The sequence below is a fragment of the Myodes glareolus genome, chromosome 22 (genome assembly GCF_982192425.1).
Source record: "Myodes glareolus chromosome 22, mMyoGla1.1, whole genome shotgun sequence".
NCBI classification, from domain to species: Eukaryota; Metazoa; Chordata; class Mammalia; order Rodentia; family Cricetidae; genus Myodes; species Myodes glareolus.
The window spans coordinates 58,918,583-58,938,027 of NC_142047.1; the positions used below are offsets into that span (position 1 = coordinate 58,918,583).

At 40.5% G+C, this 19,445-nt stretch overlaps 1 protein-coding gene across 1 annotated transcript in view; it reads left to right on the top strand.

Annotated features, from left to right (window-relative positions):
• Positions 1 to 19,445, top strand: part of Ccny (cyclin Y) — a 104,778-nt gene that overhangs the window by 59,204 nt on the left and 26,129 nt on the right. Inside the window, exons 3-5 of the mRNA XM_048450129.3 lie at positions 132 to 166; positions 13,138 to 13,238; positions 17,732 to 17,767. Of these exons, the coding sequence (XP_048306086.1) occupies positions 132 to 166; positions 13,138 to 13,238; positions 17,732 to 17,767 (172 nt within the window). The remainder of the gene's footprint in view (positions 1 to 131; positions 167 to 13,137; positions 13,239 to 17,731; positions 17,768 to 19,445) is intronic.

Genomic DNA, 19,445 nt, shown 5'->3' on the forward strand with positions numbered 1-19,445 from the left:
TAAATGAATAACTGGATTGCTTTGGTTAATAGAGAACGATAGGACCCTGGCAAAGAGGCCCATTCCTCAGCAACCTGCAGGGATTGATATGTAAGCATGTAACATTTTTGTCCTGTCTTTTGTCTTCACAGTGAGAGAAAAACGCAAGAGTCTCTTCATTAACCATGTAAGTGAAACTCTCTCCCCATTTTCCTAACGATTGTATAGTATAGACTTTGGTAGATGAAGAGGCCCTATGTGTTGTGTGGTACTTAGAAGACTGTGAGGGGTGATGAAACGATAATTTGCCAGGCATTGCTTGGGATTCATTCCCACAGCCATGTCTCCAGATTCCCTGGGACTGCAGGGAAGGGAGTGTGCCTATGGATAAAGCCACAGTGCCACCACAACATTACACAGGTCTAAACAAAGCAAAGGCTTATCATTTTGAACCTTTCCTTTATGCTCACACTGAATTCCTGTTTTTTAGGGTTTTGTTTTTTATTTTTGTAGTGCAGTTCCCTTTGAATAAATACATAATTATTTTTTAAGAGCAGCTGTCTACTTCCTTTCTCTCTTCTACATAATTGCTGTTTGTGGAATAGGACCGCACGTGTGTGTGTGTGTGTGTGTTCGTGTGTGTGTGTGTGTGTGTGTTCGTGTGTGTGTACATACTCAGAAGCAGTTTATATGTGTGGAGTAACTAAACTTGACCCTTTAACTTTAAAAGCATTTTCAAAATTTCTGTCTAATGCCTTGGCCATTCTGGGTATTATATCTCCCCATGGTGGCTGCACAGGATAGTACCAGGTACATCTACCTTCTCCAGCCTTTCCCCACTGCTCCCTGGTAAACTCTGTAGCATAACCACACCTCTTGTCTAAACATGTGCCCTGTTCTTTAAGGAAGAAAACTGCTTCTACAAGGTAAGGAGTAAGATAGTTATTTGAACTGCCAGAGTAAGTGTGCTGTACACTCTCACTAAAAACTGCAGTATGAATCTGACATTACAAAGGTTTGGCTCAGGATTGAGACTGTATTTCAGAACTTGCAGATTTTGACTTACGTATTTATATTTATTTAAGACTCAAGGCCATTAAAAGGACACATGCTGGACCCACAAGGAACTGGTGATTCCTCCGCAGCAATGACATCTAATGCATACATATCACTTCCTAGAGGTCAGAGGGTCCATAGGTTCATGTAATTGGAGGCTGTGCATTGATTTCCTGGCTGCCCAGATCCGAATAAACAAACAGAAACTATATTAATTACAACACTCTTTGGCCAGCGACTCAGGCGTATTTCTAGCTAGCTCTTACATCTTAAACTAATCCATTTTTATTATTTTATGTTTTACCATCAGACTCATGATTTGTTACCTCTTGCTTCCTGGGCTGTTACATGGCATCTGCCTCCGTGGTGTTTCCCTGAGTCCCTTCTTCTTTCTCCCTGTATTGTTTAGTTTCCCTCTCCTCCAGCACCCCTCCACCCCACCCAATGCCTAGCTCTAGTCTGCCCTGCCATAGACCAAAGCAGCCTCTTTATTCATAGCATACAGAGGGGAATCCCACGTCAAGATCCTGCCAGGTTTGTTTGTTTGTTTTATTTTTCTTGTGTTATGTGAGGACACATGAGCCATGTCTTCAGCCCTCTGTTGGATTTCTAAAGCACTTCCCTGGCCCTCTGGATTTTTTGTTGTTGTTGTTGTTATTTTAATTGTTCTTTTAATAGCCATAATAGTTTATTTACGGTTGAAGTATATAAGATAATTATAAGACAGTTTTAAATTTCAGGATGGTATCAGCAGTATGGATTACACCACAGACAGCAACATGAAACTGCCATAAAGCAAAGCTGAGGCACCATGGTTTTTATTTTAATTTGTTAAAGAAGAAATAGGGAACCATGTTTTAGGAGAAATGCAGGGCCTTTCCTTCAAAGAATGAATTTCATAATTTTGTATCCCTTGTAGGAAAAACTAAGACTAATTCATTCCCCCCCACTCTTAAGACACTGTAATTTCACTCTTGGAACTTTATATCAACCTCCTTCTCAACAAGCCTCGACATACCCAAAACAAAGGAAATCTAGAAGAGGAGACAATAAAATTAGAGGTCCTCAGGGAAAGAGAGAACCCAAGCAGTAGACTTAAGTCTTACCAGGTAACACTTCCTTGGCTGACTAGGTTTACAGCATAGAATGTAAAACATCTATGGGATCAGAGTGTATAGCAGGAGAAGCGGTAATGCAAATGACTGTGCTTTTTGTGTGTTAGGAAGTGGTATATTCCTGAATATAGAAGGATGAGTGATTAAAGCTCTTTTCCAGATTTACCGCTCAGTCAACTTGATTGCTTTTCCCACTTTAACACTTAGGTGCTAGAGAGCACATAAGGGAAGAGCTGAAATTGCACCCAAACCTGAGGGCATGTGAGGAAAGAAGAGGTTTGATTGTCCAGGCTACTCTTGATGACTAATGGGGACAGGTGTGATCTCACACCTCCAATCTTCATAATTGTTTTCATATGCTCTCCACTGTGACCTAACTTGTATGTGTCCTGTGCACTCCAGGCATGTGTCTCCTACTGAATTGGTAGCCATGGGCCAGGCTATGTCGATCTGGGTGCTAGGTTGTGCACCCCAACTCATGCTTTTCTATGTGATTTGTCCAGCAGTAGAACAGTGAAGTCAGACAGATGTTGATCTCTCACATGTCCTTGTCCCGAATAAAGATAGTTATGTGCTGAGTTTCTTTGTAGCAGATGACCTGAACATGTGATCATCCATATTGTTCACAGACTTGCCTGCAGATGAGCACATGAGTTCTGCTTCCGCTGGGAAAAGCTGTATATTCAGTTACATAAAGTTAAGTCTGTCTGCATAAAGTGAGACTATCTGCAACCTGGATTGGGTCAATACACCAATTGTGGTTGTCTTAGGGTTTCTATTGCTGTGAAGAGACCACAGGAACTCTTATAAAGGAAAACATTTAATTGGGGCTGGCTTACAGTTCAGAGGTTTAGGCCTCTATTATAATGGGAAGCATGGTGGCATGTAGGTAGACTTGGTGCTGGAGAAGTAGCTGAGAGTCCTACATCTGGATTGACAGTGCAGGAAGAGACAGTGAGTCACTAGCTTGGCTTGAGCATCTCAAACCTCAAGGCCTGCCCCCAGTGACACACTTCCTCCAGCAAGACCACACCTTCCAATAGTACCACTCCCCGTGAGCTTATAGGGGCCATTTTTTCTCAAACCACCACAGTGAGTTTCACAGTTTGTAACTTGAAAGGTAAGAGAAGTAGAAGGGTAGCCAGAGAAATGACTCGGAGATTGGGAGCACATACTGTTCTCTCAGAGGACCTGAGTTCAGTTTCTCGCACCCATTTCTAGCCTCTTCAGGGGCACATGCATATATGCATATACATACACAAATGTACATGGAAAAATAATAAGAGATCTTAAAAAGGAAAATAGTAGTAGGAACAATTGGAATCTTCTGCCAAGAGTAGACCGTACATTTACTTACCACCTGACTTGGACAGTCTTCACCTCAGCTCAGCATTCAATCACCACCACCCCTTCTACTGATGAAAAAACAGAGGCATAAGGAAACAAGTAAGCAGTAGGACCAGGATTAGAACTTGTCTGTGTGTGTGCTTCTCAGCCAGATTCACCTGAAGTTAGAGGTAACAATTGCAGTTATGCTTCCACAAAACAGTCTTTGGGGTTCAGCTTGAAGTATTTATCCTAAGTAAAATTTTCAATTTGATCTTGAATTTTAGAACAACTGGTATCCTTTGTCTTTTGTTATATAACTTTATTGTTTGATTTCTCCCTTGGGTTTCTGAAATGTGGTGTACATTGCTCAGGCATTTTACAAAGAGGTTGCTGTTATTCAAGAAACAGTGCTATAGATGAACCAGTGAAGAGGAATGGGCAAGGTTCCCTCTGCTTCTAGCTAACTAATAGCAACTGTAGGTGCCTTGGTTACTGTTCTCACTGCTGTGATCAAGTACTTGACAAACACAACCTAAGGGAAAAAGGATGATCTTGTTTGACAGTGTGAGGTTTCAGCCCATGATGATGGGAAAGTCATGGCAGCAGGAACTTAAGGGAGCTCGTTACATTATATTTGCAGTCAGGAAACAGAGAGAAATGGGAGTTGGTGCTCAGCTCACTTTTTCTTCCTTCTGTAGCCTGTATCTACCCCTTGAAGTAGTGCAACCCTTGTTGAAAGTGTTATATTCCCGCTTCAGTTCTGTCAGTCTTAAAACTCGCAGACATGCCCAGAGGCTTGTCTCCTGGGAGATCTTAGATCCTGTCAACTTGACAATCTCTGTTAACCACCATAGCAGGGAATGTGACCTCCTCCAGATGGGAAGGTTCCTCTGGCTTCTACCTGGAATGCCTCCTGTAAGAATGGAACCACAGGTTGGACAAGGACCAAGAGAGGTTTAAGGGATTAAAATGTCACCACTTCTAAAGATTTACTACATGGGACTAGAGTAGTCTGACAGTCCCAAAAGCAATGAAACCATGTGATGTAGAAAGATTAATATTCTAATCAACATTTTTATTTTAGATGTGATTAGATTGATCAGTTAAAGAAAAATGTAATAAGTTATGAAAAATTCAAAACCTTCTCTAAAGGTCTTTATTTAAAATAAGTCTTTCTTTAATAAATTTGCTGTAGTTTTGGTTTTGCTTTCCTTGAAAGTCAACTACTTCAGTATGTTTTTAAATAAAATGTGAAAAATCTTCAATGATAAATTATATTGTAGATAATTGTAGTTGGGAATCTTCCAACATCCAAGGAAGATTCATACCATTTGTGTTCACCTCATTTTTCTATGACATCCTCCTGCCTCCTAGCAACAGCATATGTAATGTGAATTAATTATTCTAAGATATTTAATGAAGTTTGGGGAGGTGAGAAGACATATTTACAGTGTACAGAGACTATTCCACAGCAGTTCTGTATCTTAAGTTACTGAAGTAAAGGGGGAACTGGGACAGCCTGTAATATGATGTTTTTAAAATTCTGAGCTTTTCTTCTAAGAGATTTGTTCTTATTGGGAGAGAAATATCAGACAGCTAGTGTGATGACATCAATACAGTATTCTTGGAGGATGCTAGAGAAGATTCAGTGAAATTTCAATTATATAAAGATTTTAGAATCCACTAAGATGAAGGAATGTGAAATATTTAGAAGTAGTTTCAAATTGAGAGAAAGATTAGAAAATAAAAAAGGAAGGAATGCTGCCAAGCTCTCTTTACAAACCCAATATTACAACAAAGATAATGTTACAACAAAAGAAAGAGAATTATTATACAGTTTTCTTGATGGATATCTATGTACAAATATTCTCGATTAAAATACTTGTAAACTGAATTCAAGAACTCTTAAAATATACACCATGATCATGTTGGCGTCATTCCAGATATTCAGAGATGTTTCAAACATACGCAAATCAATAAATCAGTACATCACATAGATGAACTCAAGAGACAATACACAGTCATCTCAGTATATTCAGAAAGCTTGTTTGGTTGTTTTACAACATCTAACATCCTTCATGATAAAAGGCCCAAGAAAAACAATCTTATACACAAATCCATGCCTAACATTATGTTAAATGGGGAAAAACAAAGTGTACCCACTAAAGTCAGGAACAAGATAAAGGATTTCTATTTGTCCAGTGTTTCTAGTTTTTGTTTTTTCAGTATAGTCCTTTAGTTCTTAGTTATAACACTTAAGACAAGAGAAAGGAAAGAAAAAAATAGAAATAAGCAAAGTGGGAGTGCCCTTATTTGCAAATAACAGACTTCTATATACAAGATACCTTAAAGACTACCAGAAAATTCTTAAGGATGATAAACATTTTCAGCAGAGTGGTAAAATCACCATTAAGAAAAGAAAAGAACCTTCCTTCAGTCTAAAGACATTATTTTTTAAAATAATAATAATTCCTTTCATAGTTCAAAAAAATCTTAGAGTACACATCTATAATGAAAACTTTAAAACACCAAAGAAGGAAAATTAAAGACACTAGAAAGTGTAAAGGGCCATGGCTGTCCTCAATGAGAGAGTCCTGTAACTGAAGTTCTAGCCTTTTATATGGAATTGGAATATAGTTCCTGAGCATTGGACACAAAGTCTTGGGTACTATGCCTTTTCCCATTGCTCAGGACTAGGGTGGGAAAGGGGAGTAGTCTGACTCGCTGCATGGTCAGTGTATGCTCAGGACACCGGATGTCAACTGTTGTTCACACGGACCAATAGGGCTCTGTGTAGTATTTCACCAGCTGCATGGTGACAGCTCATTTTTATGTTCCTGCCCTAATTTGGCTCTTAGTTGCTCAGTTTGCTTGAGGAGGGATTTTCAGGTAGAAACTGATAGGGAAGAAAGTATATAAGACCACAACCATAGTGTCCTTCATCCTCACCTTATTGAAAGGCTTTGGTCCGGCATTTTTGTCTGTATTTTGGCTACAAAGTTAATTTTCCAGTCTTATCTCTCCGGCTGTGTGGGCTAGCTTTACATCGACTTGATATAGGCTACAGTCATTTGAAAGGAAGATAACCTCAGTTGGCAAAATACTTCCACAAAATCCAACTGTAAAGTATTTTCTTAATTAGTGATTGATGAGAGAAGGACCATCCCATTGTGGGTGGTCCCATCCCTGGGTTGGTGGTCCTGGGTTCTAGAAGAAAGACTGAGCAAGTCTGTAAGCAGCACTCCTCCATGACCACTGCATCATCTCCTACCTCCAGGTTCCTGCCCTGTGTGATTTGCTGTTCTGTCTTCCTTTGATGATGAACATTGATATGGAAGTATAAACCAAATAAACCCTTTCCTTCCCAAGTTCCTTTGGTTGTGGTGTTTCTTCACAGAAATAGTAATCCTATTAAGATAAGGAGAGCCCTTTCTTCCTAAATGTGTCCATCTGTCTGTTCATTTGCTTAACTATTTGTTCATCTGTCTTCAGCATGGATTCATAAGTTTGTTTTTCACTAATACAGAGTTCATTCTTGTGCTTAATTATTTTGTTCTTCAGGTTGACCTAGAGTTGGCAGTTAACACCTAATTTTGAGTCTTTCTGAAGAGTCCAACAGTATAAGGACTATACCTAAATAAACGTCCATATTGTCTTACCCTCCAACATTTAAAACTGAGTGTGTCTCTGATCCCACCATGCTCTGAAAATCATAACCTAAAACACGTGTGATCTGTTTCATTAGAAAACTGCAGCCAATTGTAGAAAAAAATGATATTTTAGAAAAAAACTTCCTTTTCTTATGGCTGTAGAGAACTCAAGTAGCAGAATACTCCAGTGGGTACTTGAGAATCCTCCTGAGTATGTTGTGTCCAGTACCATTGGGATGCCTCTCCCCACATCATGCCAGTCTTTGTCTGTGTCTTTGGATATTACCTCACTTTTAATACTTAATTTTCTTTGGTCCTATCAAGCCCTGAGGTGCAAGACTTTCATTCTCACCAAAAATAGGATCCTAAAACAAGGATTCTGTTGATAGTAACTTAGCTGTGTCCTGAATGTAAATGACCACATATCCTTACAGGCAAGCTCTGTTGCCTTCCATGTATTGATAAGGGCCTTGGAGAGCCTGGGCCTAAGATGGTCATGTATGACCTAAGCCAGGACAAGATACTCCAGGATAGTAGGGTGAGCTAAGGTGTCCCTTGCAAACAGGTTATGAGACTTTTTACATGGTTGCACTATGGAGAGATATTGTTAATCATCACTGGCCTCTGGGCTAGCTGCCACTCCTCTCTCAGAACTTGAGCATCTCAGTTTAGTAACTGTGACTCCTTGGGGGGGTCTTCCCTTACTGAATGTGCTGCCCTTCCCTTCTGGATGGCACAGGCTTGTCTATGAGATCCGAGGTGCCAATTTGTTACCCTCACACAGTTGGCTCGCACACGATCCTGCATTTATCATGGGGAAGCAGACTTTCTGTGCTTGGTGGGAGGGCTGTGAACAATGCCAGCCTAAGAAATCGAGCAACTTCTCATCTGGTGACTCAGGAAACCCTTAGTCTGGGCACTAGATGAGTACAGCTGAGTGGATGCAGGTGATGTCAAAGCATGGTTAGTGTCTTTTAGGTGAGGACACGGTCCCTAAGGGTATAGTATCAAGAAGGCAACCTGAGGAACAGTTCTGAGAGGCAAACCAAACAGGGAAGGAAAATGCCTTCAAGGTACATGTATGCAGTGTTAGACAGGTGACCTTCAAGGTATACAGGTTCTTCCTGATTCCCTCCCTCAGATTTGGTAAGTGTGATAGTGGTGAGATACATAGGATGAAGGCTGGGGTCACTGTGGAAGGTACACTGAGGCTCACCCCTATACACTTATTGTGGTGTGTGTGTGTGTGTGTGTGTATGCACGCATGCTTGTGTAGGCATGCTTGTTTCTTAGACTTAACAATCATCAGTGTTGGGATTACTAAACTGATAATCTCAGTATCTAAAACTGAAGTTAATAACTGTATTTAGCCTTTTCAGCATGCAGACCAAGAGGTTTTATGTATTAGTGGACCTTGGTGTAAACAGTAAATTATTTTGTACTATGTTATGTGCATTGTGTAGAAAGATTGACTTGTTTCAGTATTAGCTCTGCAGTATTAACATACTCATAATTTACTTCGTAAAATATACATTATTTGAAAGAAAAGTGCTCTTACTGCATTGGAAATAATCCATTCTGGGCTCTTTCCTGATAAATTTTCGCCTGGCTTCTCTTCTAAGCAGAAGTACCATTAGCTAGAGAGTGTCTCTGTCGCTGAGCAGTTGTCACTGGGAATTCTCAGCTGTCTGTGCCATGAAGCCTCTTTTCAAGTAAAGCACTGTCATAGGCTTTTTTTTTTTCATTGTAGGAAGTTGTAAACTTCCCACATCGAAGGCATTCTTGGCATTTTTAAAATCATAATACTGTGTATAGAAGCAGAGCCTTCTCCATGCCATCCCTCCCCTAACACGAACATATCGAGTACTTCTCATAGTGACCACATGAGGCTCTGTCTGCTATTCTTGCTGCTTTACAGACAAGAAAATACAGCTCGGAAGAGGAAGGCAAAGTAACCAACAGACAGGTGGTTAGTTACCTGGGGAAGACTCAGACTTGGGTTAGAGCGTCTGTGTCCCTCTGTTGTCTTACTTTTAAACAGGTATTTTATTCCCATGTGTGAGGATGGTGTCCATGGTTACATATTTCCATCATTCTCACCTTACACTCTCCCCCTCCAACTATTCCCTCTCAACTTCATGACATTGTCTTCTTAATTATTTCTCTTTTCTCTCTCCCTTCTTTCTCTCACAGACAGACACACACACACAGAGAGTGTATGATAGAGAGAAACATACACTTATATATAAATACAGCCTGCTGAGTCTACTTAGTGTTTCTCATATGTATATGTGTTTAGGACTGACCACTTGGAATAGGATAACCTGTCATGGAACTCAGCCGTAGAAAAGATTGACTCTCCCTCACTGAGCAGACATTAATTGCCTTTAGCTCTTCATCTAGAGATAGAACCTTGTGAGATTTATCCCCATCTACCTTGGAATATAGCTAGTTATATCATTGTGCAGGTCTTGTTTAGGTGGCCATATTGTTAAGATTTCATGGGTGCACTTAGGTGTCATGTATAGCAAGCGCTGTTTCTCAGCTGACATTCTAGTCCTCTGGGTTTTATAGTTTTTCTGCCCAGAATATCTTCCATGATAGTTCCTGAGCCTTAAGTCTAAGGATTGTATTGCAGACGTATCAACTACTACCCTTAGTAGTTCTCTGCGCCTTGACCAGGTGTGAATCTCTGTGATGGTCCTCTTCTATAGCAAAAAGAAGTTTCTTTGAAGATCAACGAGTGTAACACTTATCTGTCGATAGAAGGATATTTAGACTGGAGTTGGGAATTATACTGGTTTAGGAAAGGGTCAGTAGTGGGTTCTCCTCTAGGGTTCATTGCCTTACCAGCCATGGGTGGTTGGTTAGGTTACAGTACTAGGCATGAACTCCCTCTTTTGGAATGGGCCTCAGGTTCAATTAGGTGGCTATTGTTTACCCTCACGATAGAAATGCTACTAGTGCACCCTTGGGTATGTCTTGCTGTGCTGGTTATTGTAGTTGTTAACTAGATAAGGAAATAACCAGGCTAGCTTAAAGATAGACAAATATATTTTATTTATTATAAGAGAGAAACTCACACCACAGGAATGGAAGATCCAGGCTCTGCTTGACCATGGGGGAAGCTACACAGAGAGCACACCTGGGCGGTGCACAGGTTTTTGTCTTCCGGTTCCAGAAAGCCATGCCTAAACTAGATTCTACCTCTCAAAGATTATTGGTTAACAAGGCTTTCCCCATCAGGTTATTGTTGTGGTTTGTAGCCAGTGTTTGCTGTGCCTCTTCCTGCCATCTTTTTACCAGCATAGTGGAACCTTGCTGGGAGAGAGTGTATGTTACACATCTGTAAACAGTGTTTTGTTTTGGAATCATGGGGTAATAATTCAATAAAACATTTGGCTGAAGCTGAGATCTATCTAGCATACCGAGTAGCATTTAAACTGTTGATAAAGTCCAAGAGAGTGTCCTGTGACTGATTCTAGGGAGCACAATGAGTGCTTTGGTGCTATCAGAGGCATTGGGAAGTTAATGCTGGCCGTATTGCAGCACTGTGGTCTGATGTTGGTGCATGGTATTTTCAACCTCTTGCTGTGCTCTTGAGATGAACAGCACAGTATACACATCCAGACAAGGCAGCACTCCTGGCACAGGATTTCCTGATAGGTTTCTGCTTCCAGCATCTTAGTGGCCTGAGGTTTTAGGTCAAAGGCAGCTCGCACTCTGAGAATTTCAACCAGTGACTTGATGCTATTGGCTCCTACAGTGATCAGGTACTCTTAAGCTGAATTTTGGGTGTGGGATGACTAGTCATAGAAATTATTGGTTTGGGAGCAGAGTTGTTGTTACCTTGGAAGGGATGTCAGCCATAAGTTCTGGTATGCTCTGACTAAAAGCTTGGCCACCCTAGACCAGGACTGATACATTTTTGAGAGAGTAAGGTGATCTTTGACCCCTCAGTCTGCGTACATAGTGTGTGTTACTACGCACTGACTCAGTGGTAGATGAAGGGGGAGTGGCTCAACTCTCTTCCTTGCTGCAGTGCAGCATTGGCCACAGCTTTAATTCTTGTCAATTTGCACCAAACATTTGTCTTCAGGAAATTTATCTGAGGAAAGAGTTAACCCCCACAAGATCTAGAAGTGTCTTTTTACTTTGTTTGAATTATTAACATTATAATATGTCTCTAAAATATTTATTAGCACGGCAACTGATTGCTGAATTTTTATGTCAGAATTTGTTGATGCAGTGAGGGCCAGTAGATTTTGCTCCTGCAGTATGGAAATGTCATAATTATAGCTTTTCTTCATTTATTTTATTTCTTAGTATGATATTATTTCAGTGTTATTAAAACAAGAGAATTGCTTTTAATAGCATTCCCAAATATGTTAAGGAGAATGTTGATTATTTGATTGACTGGAAATGCCACGATAAGCTGAATTTGACAAGCTTTCTCCTTGCTCGTTGGTTCTGACCTGTCTGCTGCTAGCAAAGTGCTCTACAGCACTGCCAGTGGTGGTGCCCCCTAGTGCTGTTTTAAAGAAGCAGACACCTAAAATACTAAGCAGTAAGTATTCTCAAGAGGAAATGGTGGTTTTAGCATTTTTATGCATTTCTCTGGTGGCTACAGACTTTTATAGTTTCGCTGCTGAGGAAACCTACAGATAGGAAGCAGACGTGAACATGCTGAGCAGACATCTGGGACTTTGTCTTACTTCATGTACTCTGTATCCCAGAGATTTTGCTAAAAGTAGACAGGTCAGGGAGGTGATTCTGTGATATATAAAGAATTTGGTTTGGTTACTGAAAGTGACAGCTGCCTGTCAAAATAGTGTCAGGTAAAGGGGAACCTTGTTTGCATGGTTTGATTCTTCTCATTCTTTCTTATTCTTTTCCTTCTCTCCTTCCTCTTTCTCCTTCTCTTCTCTCCTCCTTACCCCCTCCCCAAATTATCCAGATGGAAGTCTACTCACCGTGTTTCGCAAACATTTGACAAATGTCTCCTTAGCATCCAGTTATCAGTCATGGCTGTAAAGTTCATGTTGCCTATCAGAAGCTGTCTCCTTGCTAAAGTTCTCCACAGAACTTGTGCAATCACTAAGAAACAACAATTATAAGGGCATTTCTTGCCTAAAGGTCATTTGTGCAAAAGCCCAATATTCCACTTCAGAATACAGTGTGTCCCTAATAGAGGAACACTTCCATTTATAAATTGGTGTGAATTTAAGCATATTAGCCGAGAGGTTTTTTTTATTGATCTGGCCTGAATTATTTGTGGCTCTAAAGTCAACTTTGCATCTAGAGAAATGGGAACAGTGGATTCTCAACTTGATCTTATTACATAAAACTAAGATGCCACCTTCCCTGTGTATATTCACCAAATGTCTACTGCATACTGCAGGTTTCTGTGATCCCATAAAAATGGTGACTAGGGATGGTGGTGACTTAGCATGGAGGAGCAAGACACCTCCCATTGTTGCCTAGTACTTCTGCCCTGTTAGTTGTGGTAGATCTCTTGCTAAGACATGTTTCCTTTGTGGTCTGATCTCAGAGAAAGGGGCAAAGTTGTGTCTCCGCTAGGGTTTCTGTTGCTGTGATAAAATATCATGACCAAAAGCAGCTTGGAGAAGGAAGGGTTTGTTTCAGCTTAAATATCCCACTCATAGTCCATCCCCTAGTGAATCGAGGACAGGAACCAGAGACCTTGGAGGAACACTGCTTACAGACGTATTCCTCATGGCTTACTCAGCTTGCTTTCTTAAAGCGCACAGGACTACTAGCCTGGGGTAGCACTGCCCACAGTTTGTTGGACCCTCCTATATAGATCACTAATCAAGAAAATGCCCTACAGACTTTGCCACAGACCAATCTAGGGAAGCACTTCTCAACTGAAATTACCTCCCTCCACACAACTTCAGCCCTGTCAGGTTGACAAAAACCAGAAACCAGCTGGCAGACGCTTGGCAGAATCTTCAGTCTTGTGTTACTCTTGCCATCTTGTTTTCTAGCATCCTCCAGGCCAGACATCAAGGAAGTACAGCTCCTGTTCCACCATCTTCCTAGATGACAGCACAGTCAGTCAGCCAAACCTCAAGTACACCATCAAATGGTGGGTATGCAGACTTCTCTTTGGTTTATTTGTTTTGGGGCTTGGGGTTCGTTTGTTTTTGTGTTGTTGTTTTGAGACAGGGTCTCTCTAGTCTTGCCTCTCCTGGAACTTCCTATGTAGACTAGGCTGGCCCTGAAACCACAGAGATCTTCCTTCTTCTGTCTCCCAAGTTCTGGGATTAAAAGCATGGACCACTATACCTGGCAGGATTTTTTTAAAGTTACTTTTGTGTCATGTGTCCAGGTATTTTGCCTATGTGTATGTTTGTGCGCCATGTGAGGCCAGACAGACCCCATATGACTAGAGTTGTAGAGTATTGTAAATTGCCACGAGGGTGCTGGGCTCCTCTGGAAAAGCAGGCAGTGCTTTTAATCTGTGAGCTGTCACTCCAGTCCCCAGGGCGTGCAGACTTCATTATCTCACCAATAGCTGTTTATAGGTCCTGGGAGAGTAATTACATGAGAATCATATTTTTTTAGAAAGTGGTTGTGACAACTAAGATGTGGGTATTCAGAATATTGGTGCATATTTTTATTTATATAAAGAAACTAGCATTTTACCTTATTTTAAATATTGATGTCCTAAAATATGTTCTTTTTATCATGTTTAAGTATGTACAATTTTCCCTTTCAGTTTTGACTGAAGCCATCCTGGCATAGAGCCAATAGTATTTTGACTTTTAAATGAAATGAGACCTTCCTCCTCCAAGTCCCATATGGAGACATAGGCTGTGCTGAGAGTGGGGTGGTCTAGCCATGATCCCCTCAGCAGCTGGAGGATTAAGGGAGTATCTTTCTACATTTGGCCTCATCTTAAAATGGACTTAAAAGGAAGAAGGGGGAGTCTTTGGGTCACATTTGTGTGTGTGTGTGTGTGTGTGTGTGTGTGTGTGAGAGAGAGAGAGAGAGAGAGAGAGAGAGAGAGAGAGAAAGGGGGGTGGGAGAGGGAGGAAGGTAGGGGGGATTCACTTTTCTCACTTAAAGAGGCAAAGAGCTGATTTTCCTTCTACTGTCCTGTGCCTGTCACAGCCGCCCCTGCCAGGGCTCTCAAAGAATTTTTATATCAGGGCCTGGATTCAGCAGCCTGACTGAAAATCTGGGACATTTTATCTCTGTTTGTTTGTTACATTATAACATCTAATAAAAAGAAAAACCCATGTTAGCACGTGAAGCTCTAAAATTGCTACCTATAAAATGTTCTGTTTTCATGGCTCAAGTTTTCTGAGTTGCAGGCACTGTTTACAGTTGTATGTGACAGTCACTGTCTCAGTTCAGGTATTGAGGACTGTAACTAGCTCCCATGGTCAAGGAGATGAAGTACTCAAAACCTAAAGGTAGTAACTGACCTGATGAATCCTCCAAACAGTAGCTCTGCACCACGAAACACTCAAAAGGCAGAGAAGAAGCAGAGGGAGACAAAACAGCCAGATATGAGCCCCATCCACCACTTCATCTAACCTTACCCTCGTTTACCAGAAAGGAACATCCCATTCCCTTTCTGATTGTTTTGTTTCTCTCAAGTCCAATACCCTCTTATCCTTATCTTTGTCATTGAATTGATCGATCAATCATTAAAACTATATTTGTTGTGGATATTCTAGATATCTTGGACATAACATGTATTACCTAAACCAGCTGCTCTTCTTTTCAGAGAATACTTTTGAGTTCTAAACCATTGACCATTTCATAAACTGATTTGGTGTGACAGCACCCCTGTAAATTGTGGATTGCTCAAGTTGACAAGAGAATTTGCAAATTTTGCTGGGGCCAGGATGACTGGAGGTTTGGGGGATGAGTCTAACAGTGGGGGAAGTGGAAAGGTGGGCTCTACCGGGAGATAGGCTGCAGGGTTAGGGTGAAGCCAATGTAGGGGAAGTGAAATAGTGACTTGATACTTTGAGGGAATTTAGTCTTTACTTAAAAAACTTAGGTTCCCTATCACTTTAAATACCAGATCTGTCATATGGAGCTAGACTTACCAATCTCCACAGCTCCACAGTGATGCTAAATTCTAGAACAGTCACAGATGGTAGCTAAAGAGGAGCAGAGGGAACCTGGCGAGTCCACGTATTCCACTGTTCATGCCTCACTACCATGGTCATCTAGGACAGCTGCTTCTTGATTGACCACCAGAGGTGTTAGGATTGCCATATCCTCACTCATAGCAATCTCTGACTAAGGTGAAGGCAGGTGTGTTGCCCACAGTTACAAATCTTTTTTATACGGCCTGTGTCTCTAATGCCATTGCCCTTGTGAGAAGAATGGGGAACAAGCTATTAATTCTAGTTAATAACTAAACCAGGTTTGAGGTGACTGTCACCACCACATTGTAACTAATTGATAACTAAGCAGTGCTTTTCTTCTCTCTAAAGATGATGTAGTAGAAGAAAAGGTTACAACTTACACAAGTCAGAAATCCTTATCTGCTGTTTGAACCTGATATGTCTTATTTAGAATATAAGGTCTATGGTAGGGCTTTGAATGCACAGGAAGATACTCTGAAAACATTATTACCTTAACTCTGAAGCCCTTTCACCTAAGTCATATAGCCCTCCTCCCTACCCCACCCCCACCACCATCAGCTCAGACGCCTTTAGAGATTTTAGGAAGAAGGACCTGTTACTGTTGCCCCTTGGCCCTAAGTATCCTCACACTTAGTTGAGTTCATGTAAGTCTATGGGTCTGGGAGGAGATGTGAATCAGAATATAAGCCTGTGCTGGGGGCTGTCTGGTTCAGTCTCAGTGAATCCAGGACACACCCAAGCTTCTTGGAGATCTCAGAGCCTGACTTAGGTCCCTGTTGCCGGCCCTCCCTCCCATCATCTTTACCTCTGGTGGTTTCTTGAAGGGCCATTTCTATTCTCTGAGAACCAGAGCACATTGCAGTCCTGCAAAGGATTTGTTCTTAGAGGCTAAGAAAATAACTTGGAGGCATTTTTCTATATTTTAAAATAAGACAAAAGGAGTAGAAAGAATTTTAGATTTTTTGTTTGGTCAGTTGATTTTTTTTGTTTTGTTTTGTTTATGAGACAGGGTTTCTCTGTGTAACAGTCTTAGCCTTCCTGGAACTTGCTCTTATAGTCCAGGCTGGCCTCGAGCTCACAGGAACATTATTTTTTTAAGGTAGCCAGTCAACTTGATCATAATCAAAACTATGCCATTTTCTATTTAGAAGGAAAAGATTTTATCAAAGTTTTCAAGGTTAGTGTTAGTGAATTTTAAGTGAAAGAACACTGGTGAGGAATACATTGATCGTGCGCTGGTGAAATACTTAATAGTGTGTATTGGGAGGCTGCAGTTGCATTGTACGATGCTTTTCTATAGAAATAATAGAGCCATAGATTGCACAGATATTTGTGAATCTGTTATTAGGGTGTGAATTAACTACTGAATGGTTCATACAGTTTAAATATTCAGTTGCAGAGAATGATTATTCAGCAATCAAATTATGAAATATAATTAGCAGCTTTTAAAATCATGTTCATATAGGAACATTTCCTGAGGTGAGAAAAGTATTAACATGGCTAAGAATAGATGCCAGCCTCTTTGTTCACACAAATATAGGTAGAAATAATAACTATATCTCAAGATGATAGTAGATGATAGTAGATGGGGACAAAGAGATTGTTTTTCTTTTGACAAAAAGGTTTTTTGTTTGTTTGTTTGTTTTTTTGGTAATCACGCTGGCCTCTAACGCCATTCTCCTGCTTCCCAAGTGATGGCATTATAGGTGTTTATCATCATTCTTGGCTAAAAGACAATTTTGTTTTGAAATTGCTTCCCCACTTAGTACAGGGAATCAAACACAGGACCACACATATGCTAGGCAAGCACTCTGCCACTGAACTACATCTCAACTCAGATTCTTTTTTAAGCTTCCTATATTTCCCAAAATTTCTATGTTAAATGTATTGTATTTTACATTAGAAAGAAAATTGAGGGAAATGAATGTTTATTATGTTCAGATATTTAAAACGTTTAGACAATTTTAAGACAGTACCCCAGGTAAGCAACACAAGCATTTGAAGAAATGAGTGACTATGCTGCATAGCTTGCCAAGATGGCCACGATGGTGTGTGAGGAAAATCAACCGCTGTGCTACTCATTGTTCTTTCTGGTCATAAAAACAAACAAACAAACTTATAATATGCCTAGCCCAATAGGCAGTGAATTGGAAATTTCTAAATAGGTTTAATTTGTAGCACTTCTATGTAGTACCTGCATTTTAAAAGCGAGGAAAGCTAAAACTCTGATAGAAAAGCTATAACTTTCCACTGTTACTATATTGTTTCCAAAAACAATCTCACAAATTCCTGGACATGCTCACCAGAGCGACTTAGTGTGTAGTATGTTCTGATCAGCACTTTCACTGAAATGGGGCTTTACAGATGAATTGTGCGGCTTTTAATCTAGTGATCTCTGCCTGATGGTGTCTGGTACATGAAATGGTGAGTGTGTTTATGGAACACTGAATTTCTGTGTTTTATTTTACAGTGTAGCTCTTGCGATATATTACCACATCAAAAACAGGTATGTGGACATGTAATTCCGCGCTAAAAGTATCACATATTTTCTTGTTATGTTCTCGTTCTTAACCTTGAATTTGTATTCTTAACTCGTGTTTTGATAGACCTTATAGAGGTCAATGCACCAGAGTGCCAGGGAAGAGCAGAGCTCCTCCTGGCCCAGGAGCAGCACATCTGATGATTGGTGCTGGGAGCAGACGTCGTGAGAAGGCTCAGAATTCCTCTTCACTGGTTATTTTCTGTACAGCTTAACTAAGAATTCTGTGTTTTATAAAATCCTAGGTTTAGTTTGAATTTAGTGGGAAATTTTGACAAAATATGACAACTGATAAAACTGTATCTTGCAGTGGTTATATAAATTTGTTAAGTCTGGTAAAACTGGATTTTTTAGATCTTCCTTAAATAGTTAAGTATTTAAAATGAACCTGAGAAGGTGAGTTAGCAGTTGAAGAGTTCTTCTTGTTGCTCAGTCACGAAGACCAGAGTTTGGCTCCTAGCCACCCATATTGTACAGCTTGAAAACACCAGTAATTCCAGCTCCCAGGGATATGATGCCCTCTTCTGACCTCCATGGGGACAACTCCACATGTGGGCATACTTTCACACACAGGTACACTCACACATTTTTTTTAAAGGATGAAATAGGGGTTGTAGAGAAAATTCAGCAATCAGAAGTGTTCATTGCTTTTGCAGAGGACCTGACTTTGGCTCCCAATGCCCACATTGAGCAGCTCACAGTCTCATAGCTCCAGCTCCAAGTGCATATGACACCTTTGACCTCTGCATAGTCACCTGCACTCACATGCACAGACACAGAGACAAATAATTAAAAATAATAAAAATAATTTAAAAAGAATAAAAATATAATAATTGATTTGTTTGCTAATTTAATTGTGCTTCAGGTCTGGTGCCTTAAGCCGTATCTGTAATTCATTCTTTCCAAACATGTTTTCCCCAGTACTGAGAAGTTGAATGCTGTCTGCAGAGCACTGAATATAGATCATTTCAGGTTTTTGTCATGAAATGTACCAAACTTTTTTTCAGTGATTTCCTTTTAGTGGACTTTTTCAGTGTACCCACTTAATTTTCATAAACAGAGACCAGTTAAATACAGTCACATTTCAGTAACTGATGTGGTATGTTTGTAGACAGAATATTAAGTGCAAAACTAGTTTGAGAACAGGAAGGGCCACGAAGCAGCAAGACAGACCCCATAACTTCTCAGGCTGTTTGCACATGAGAGAGTTGTGAGGCCATGGAGTGCAGTGTAGATGGCAGTGTCTGGGGAGCAGTGCTAGGGAAGCATAGCTCTGTGAAGCAAACATTGTACATGTAAGACAGGTAGAGCAGCTTTGGCATCTGAGCCAGGATATCTGCAGCAGTGCGGATTTTGTCCTGTCAATTCTGTGATACAAATTCAAACTTTGAAAACACTAAAGCTGAAACTATTTGTAAGACCAGTAGTGAGATTCAGATGTTCTTTTAAACCAGCTTAGCATCTTTAAGAGATTTCTTTGTTCTTGTTTTGTGGTTGAGAATTTAGCCAAGAGTTCCATGGATGTTAAGCCTGCCCTCTTCAGTGAAGTATATCCCAAGCCAGCAGTGATCCAAAGTGCTGTGTAGTTAAAGGCATTATGAGATCAGAGACCAGCCCAAGGTGCTGTGTGGAGCACACACCAGTA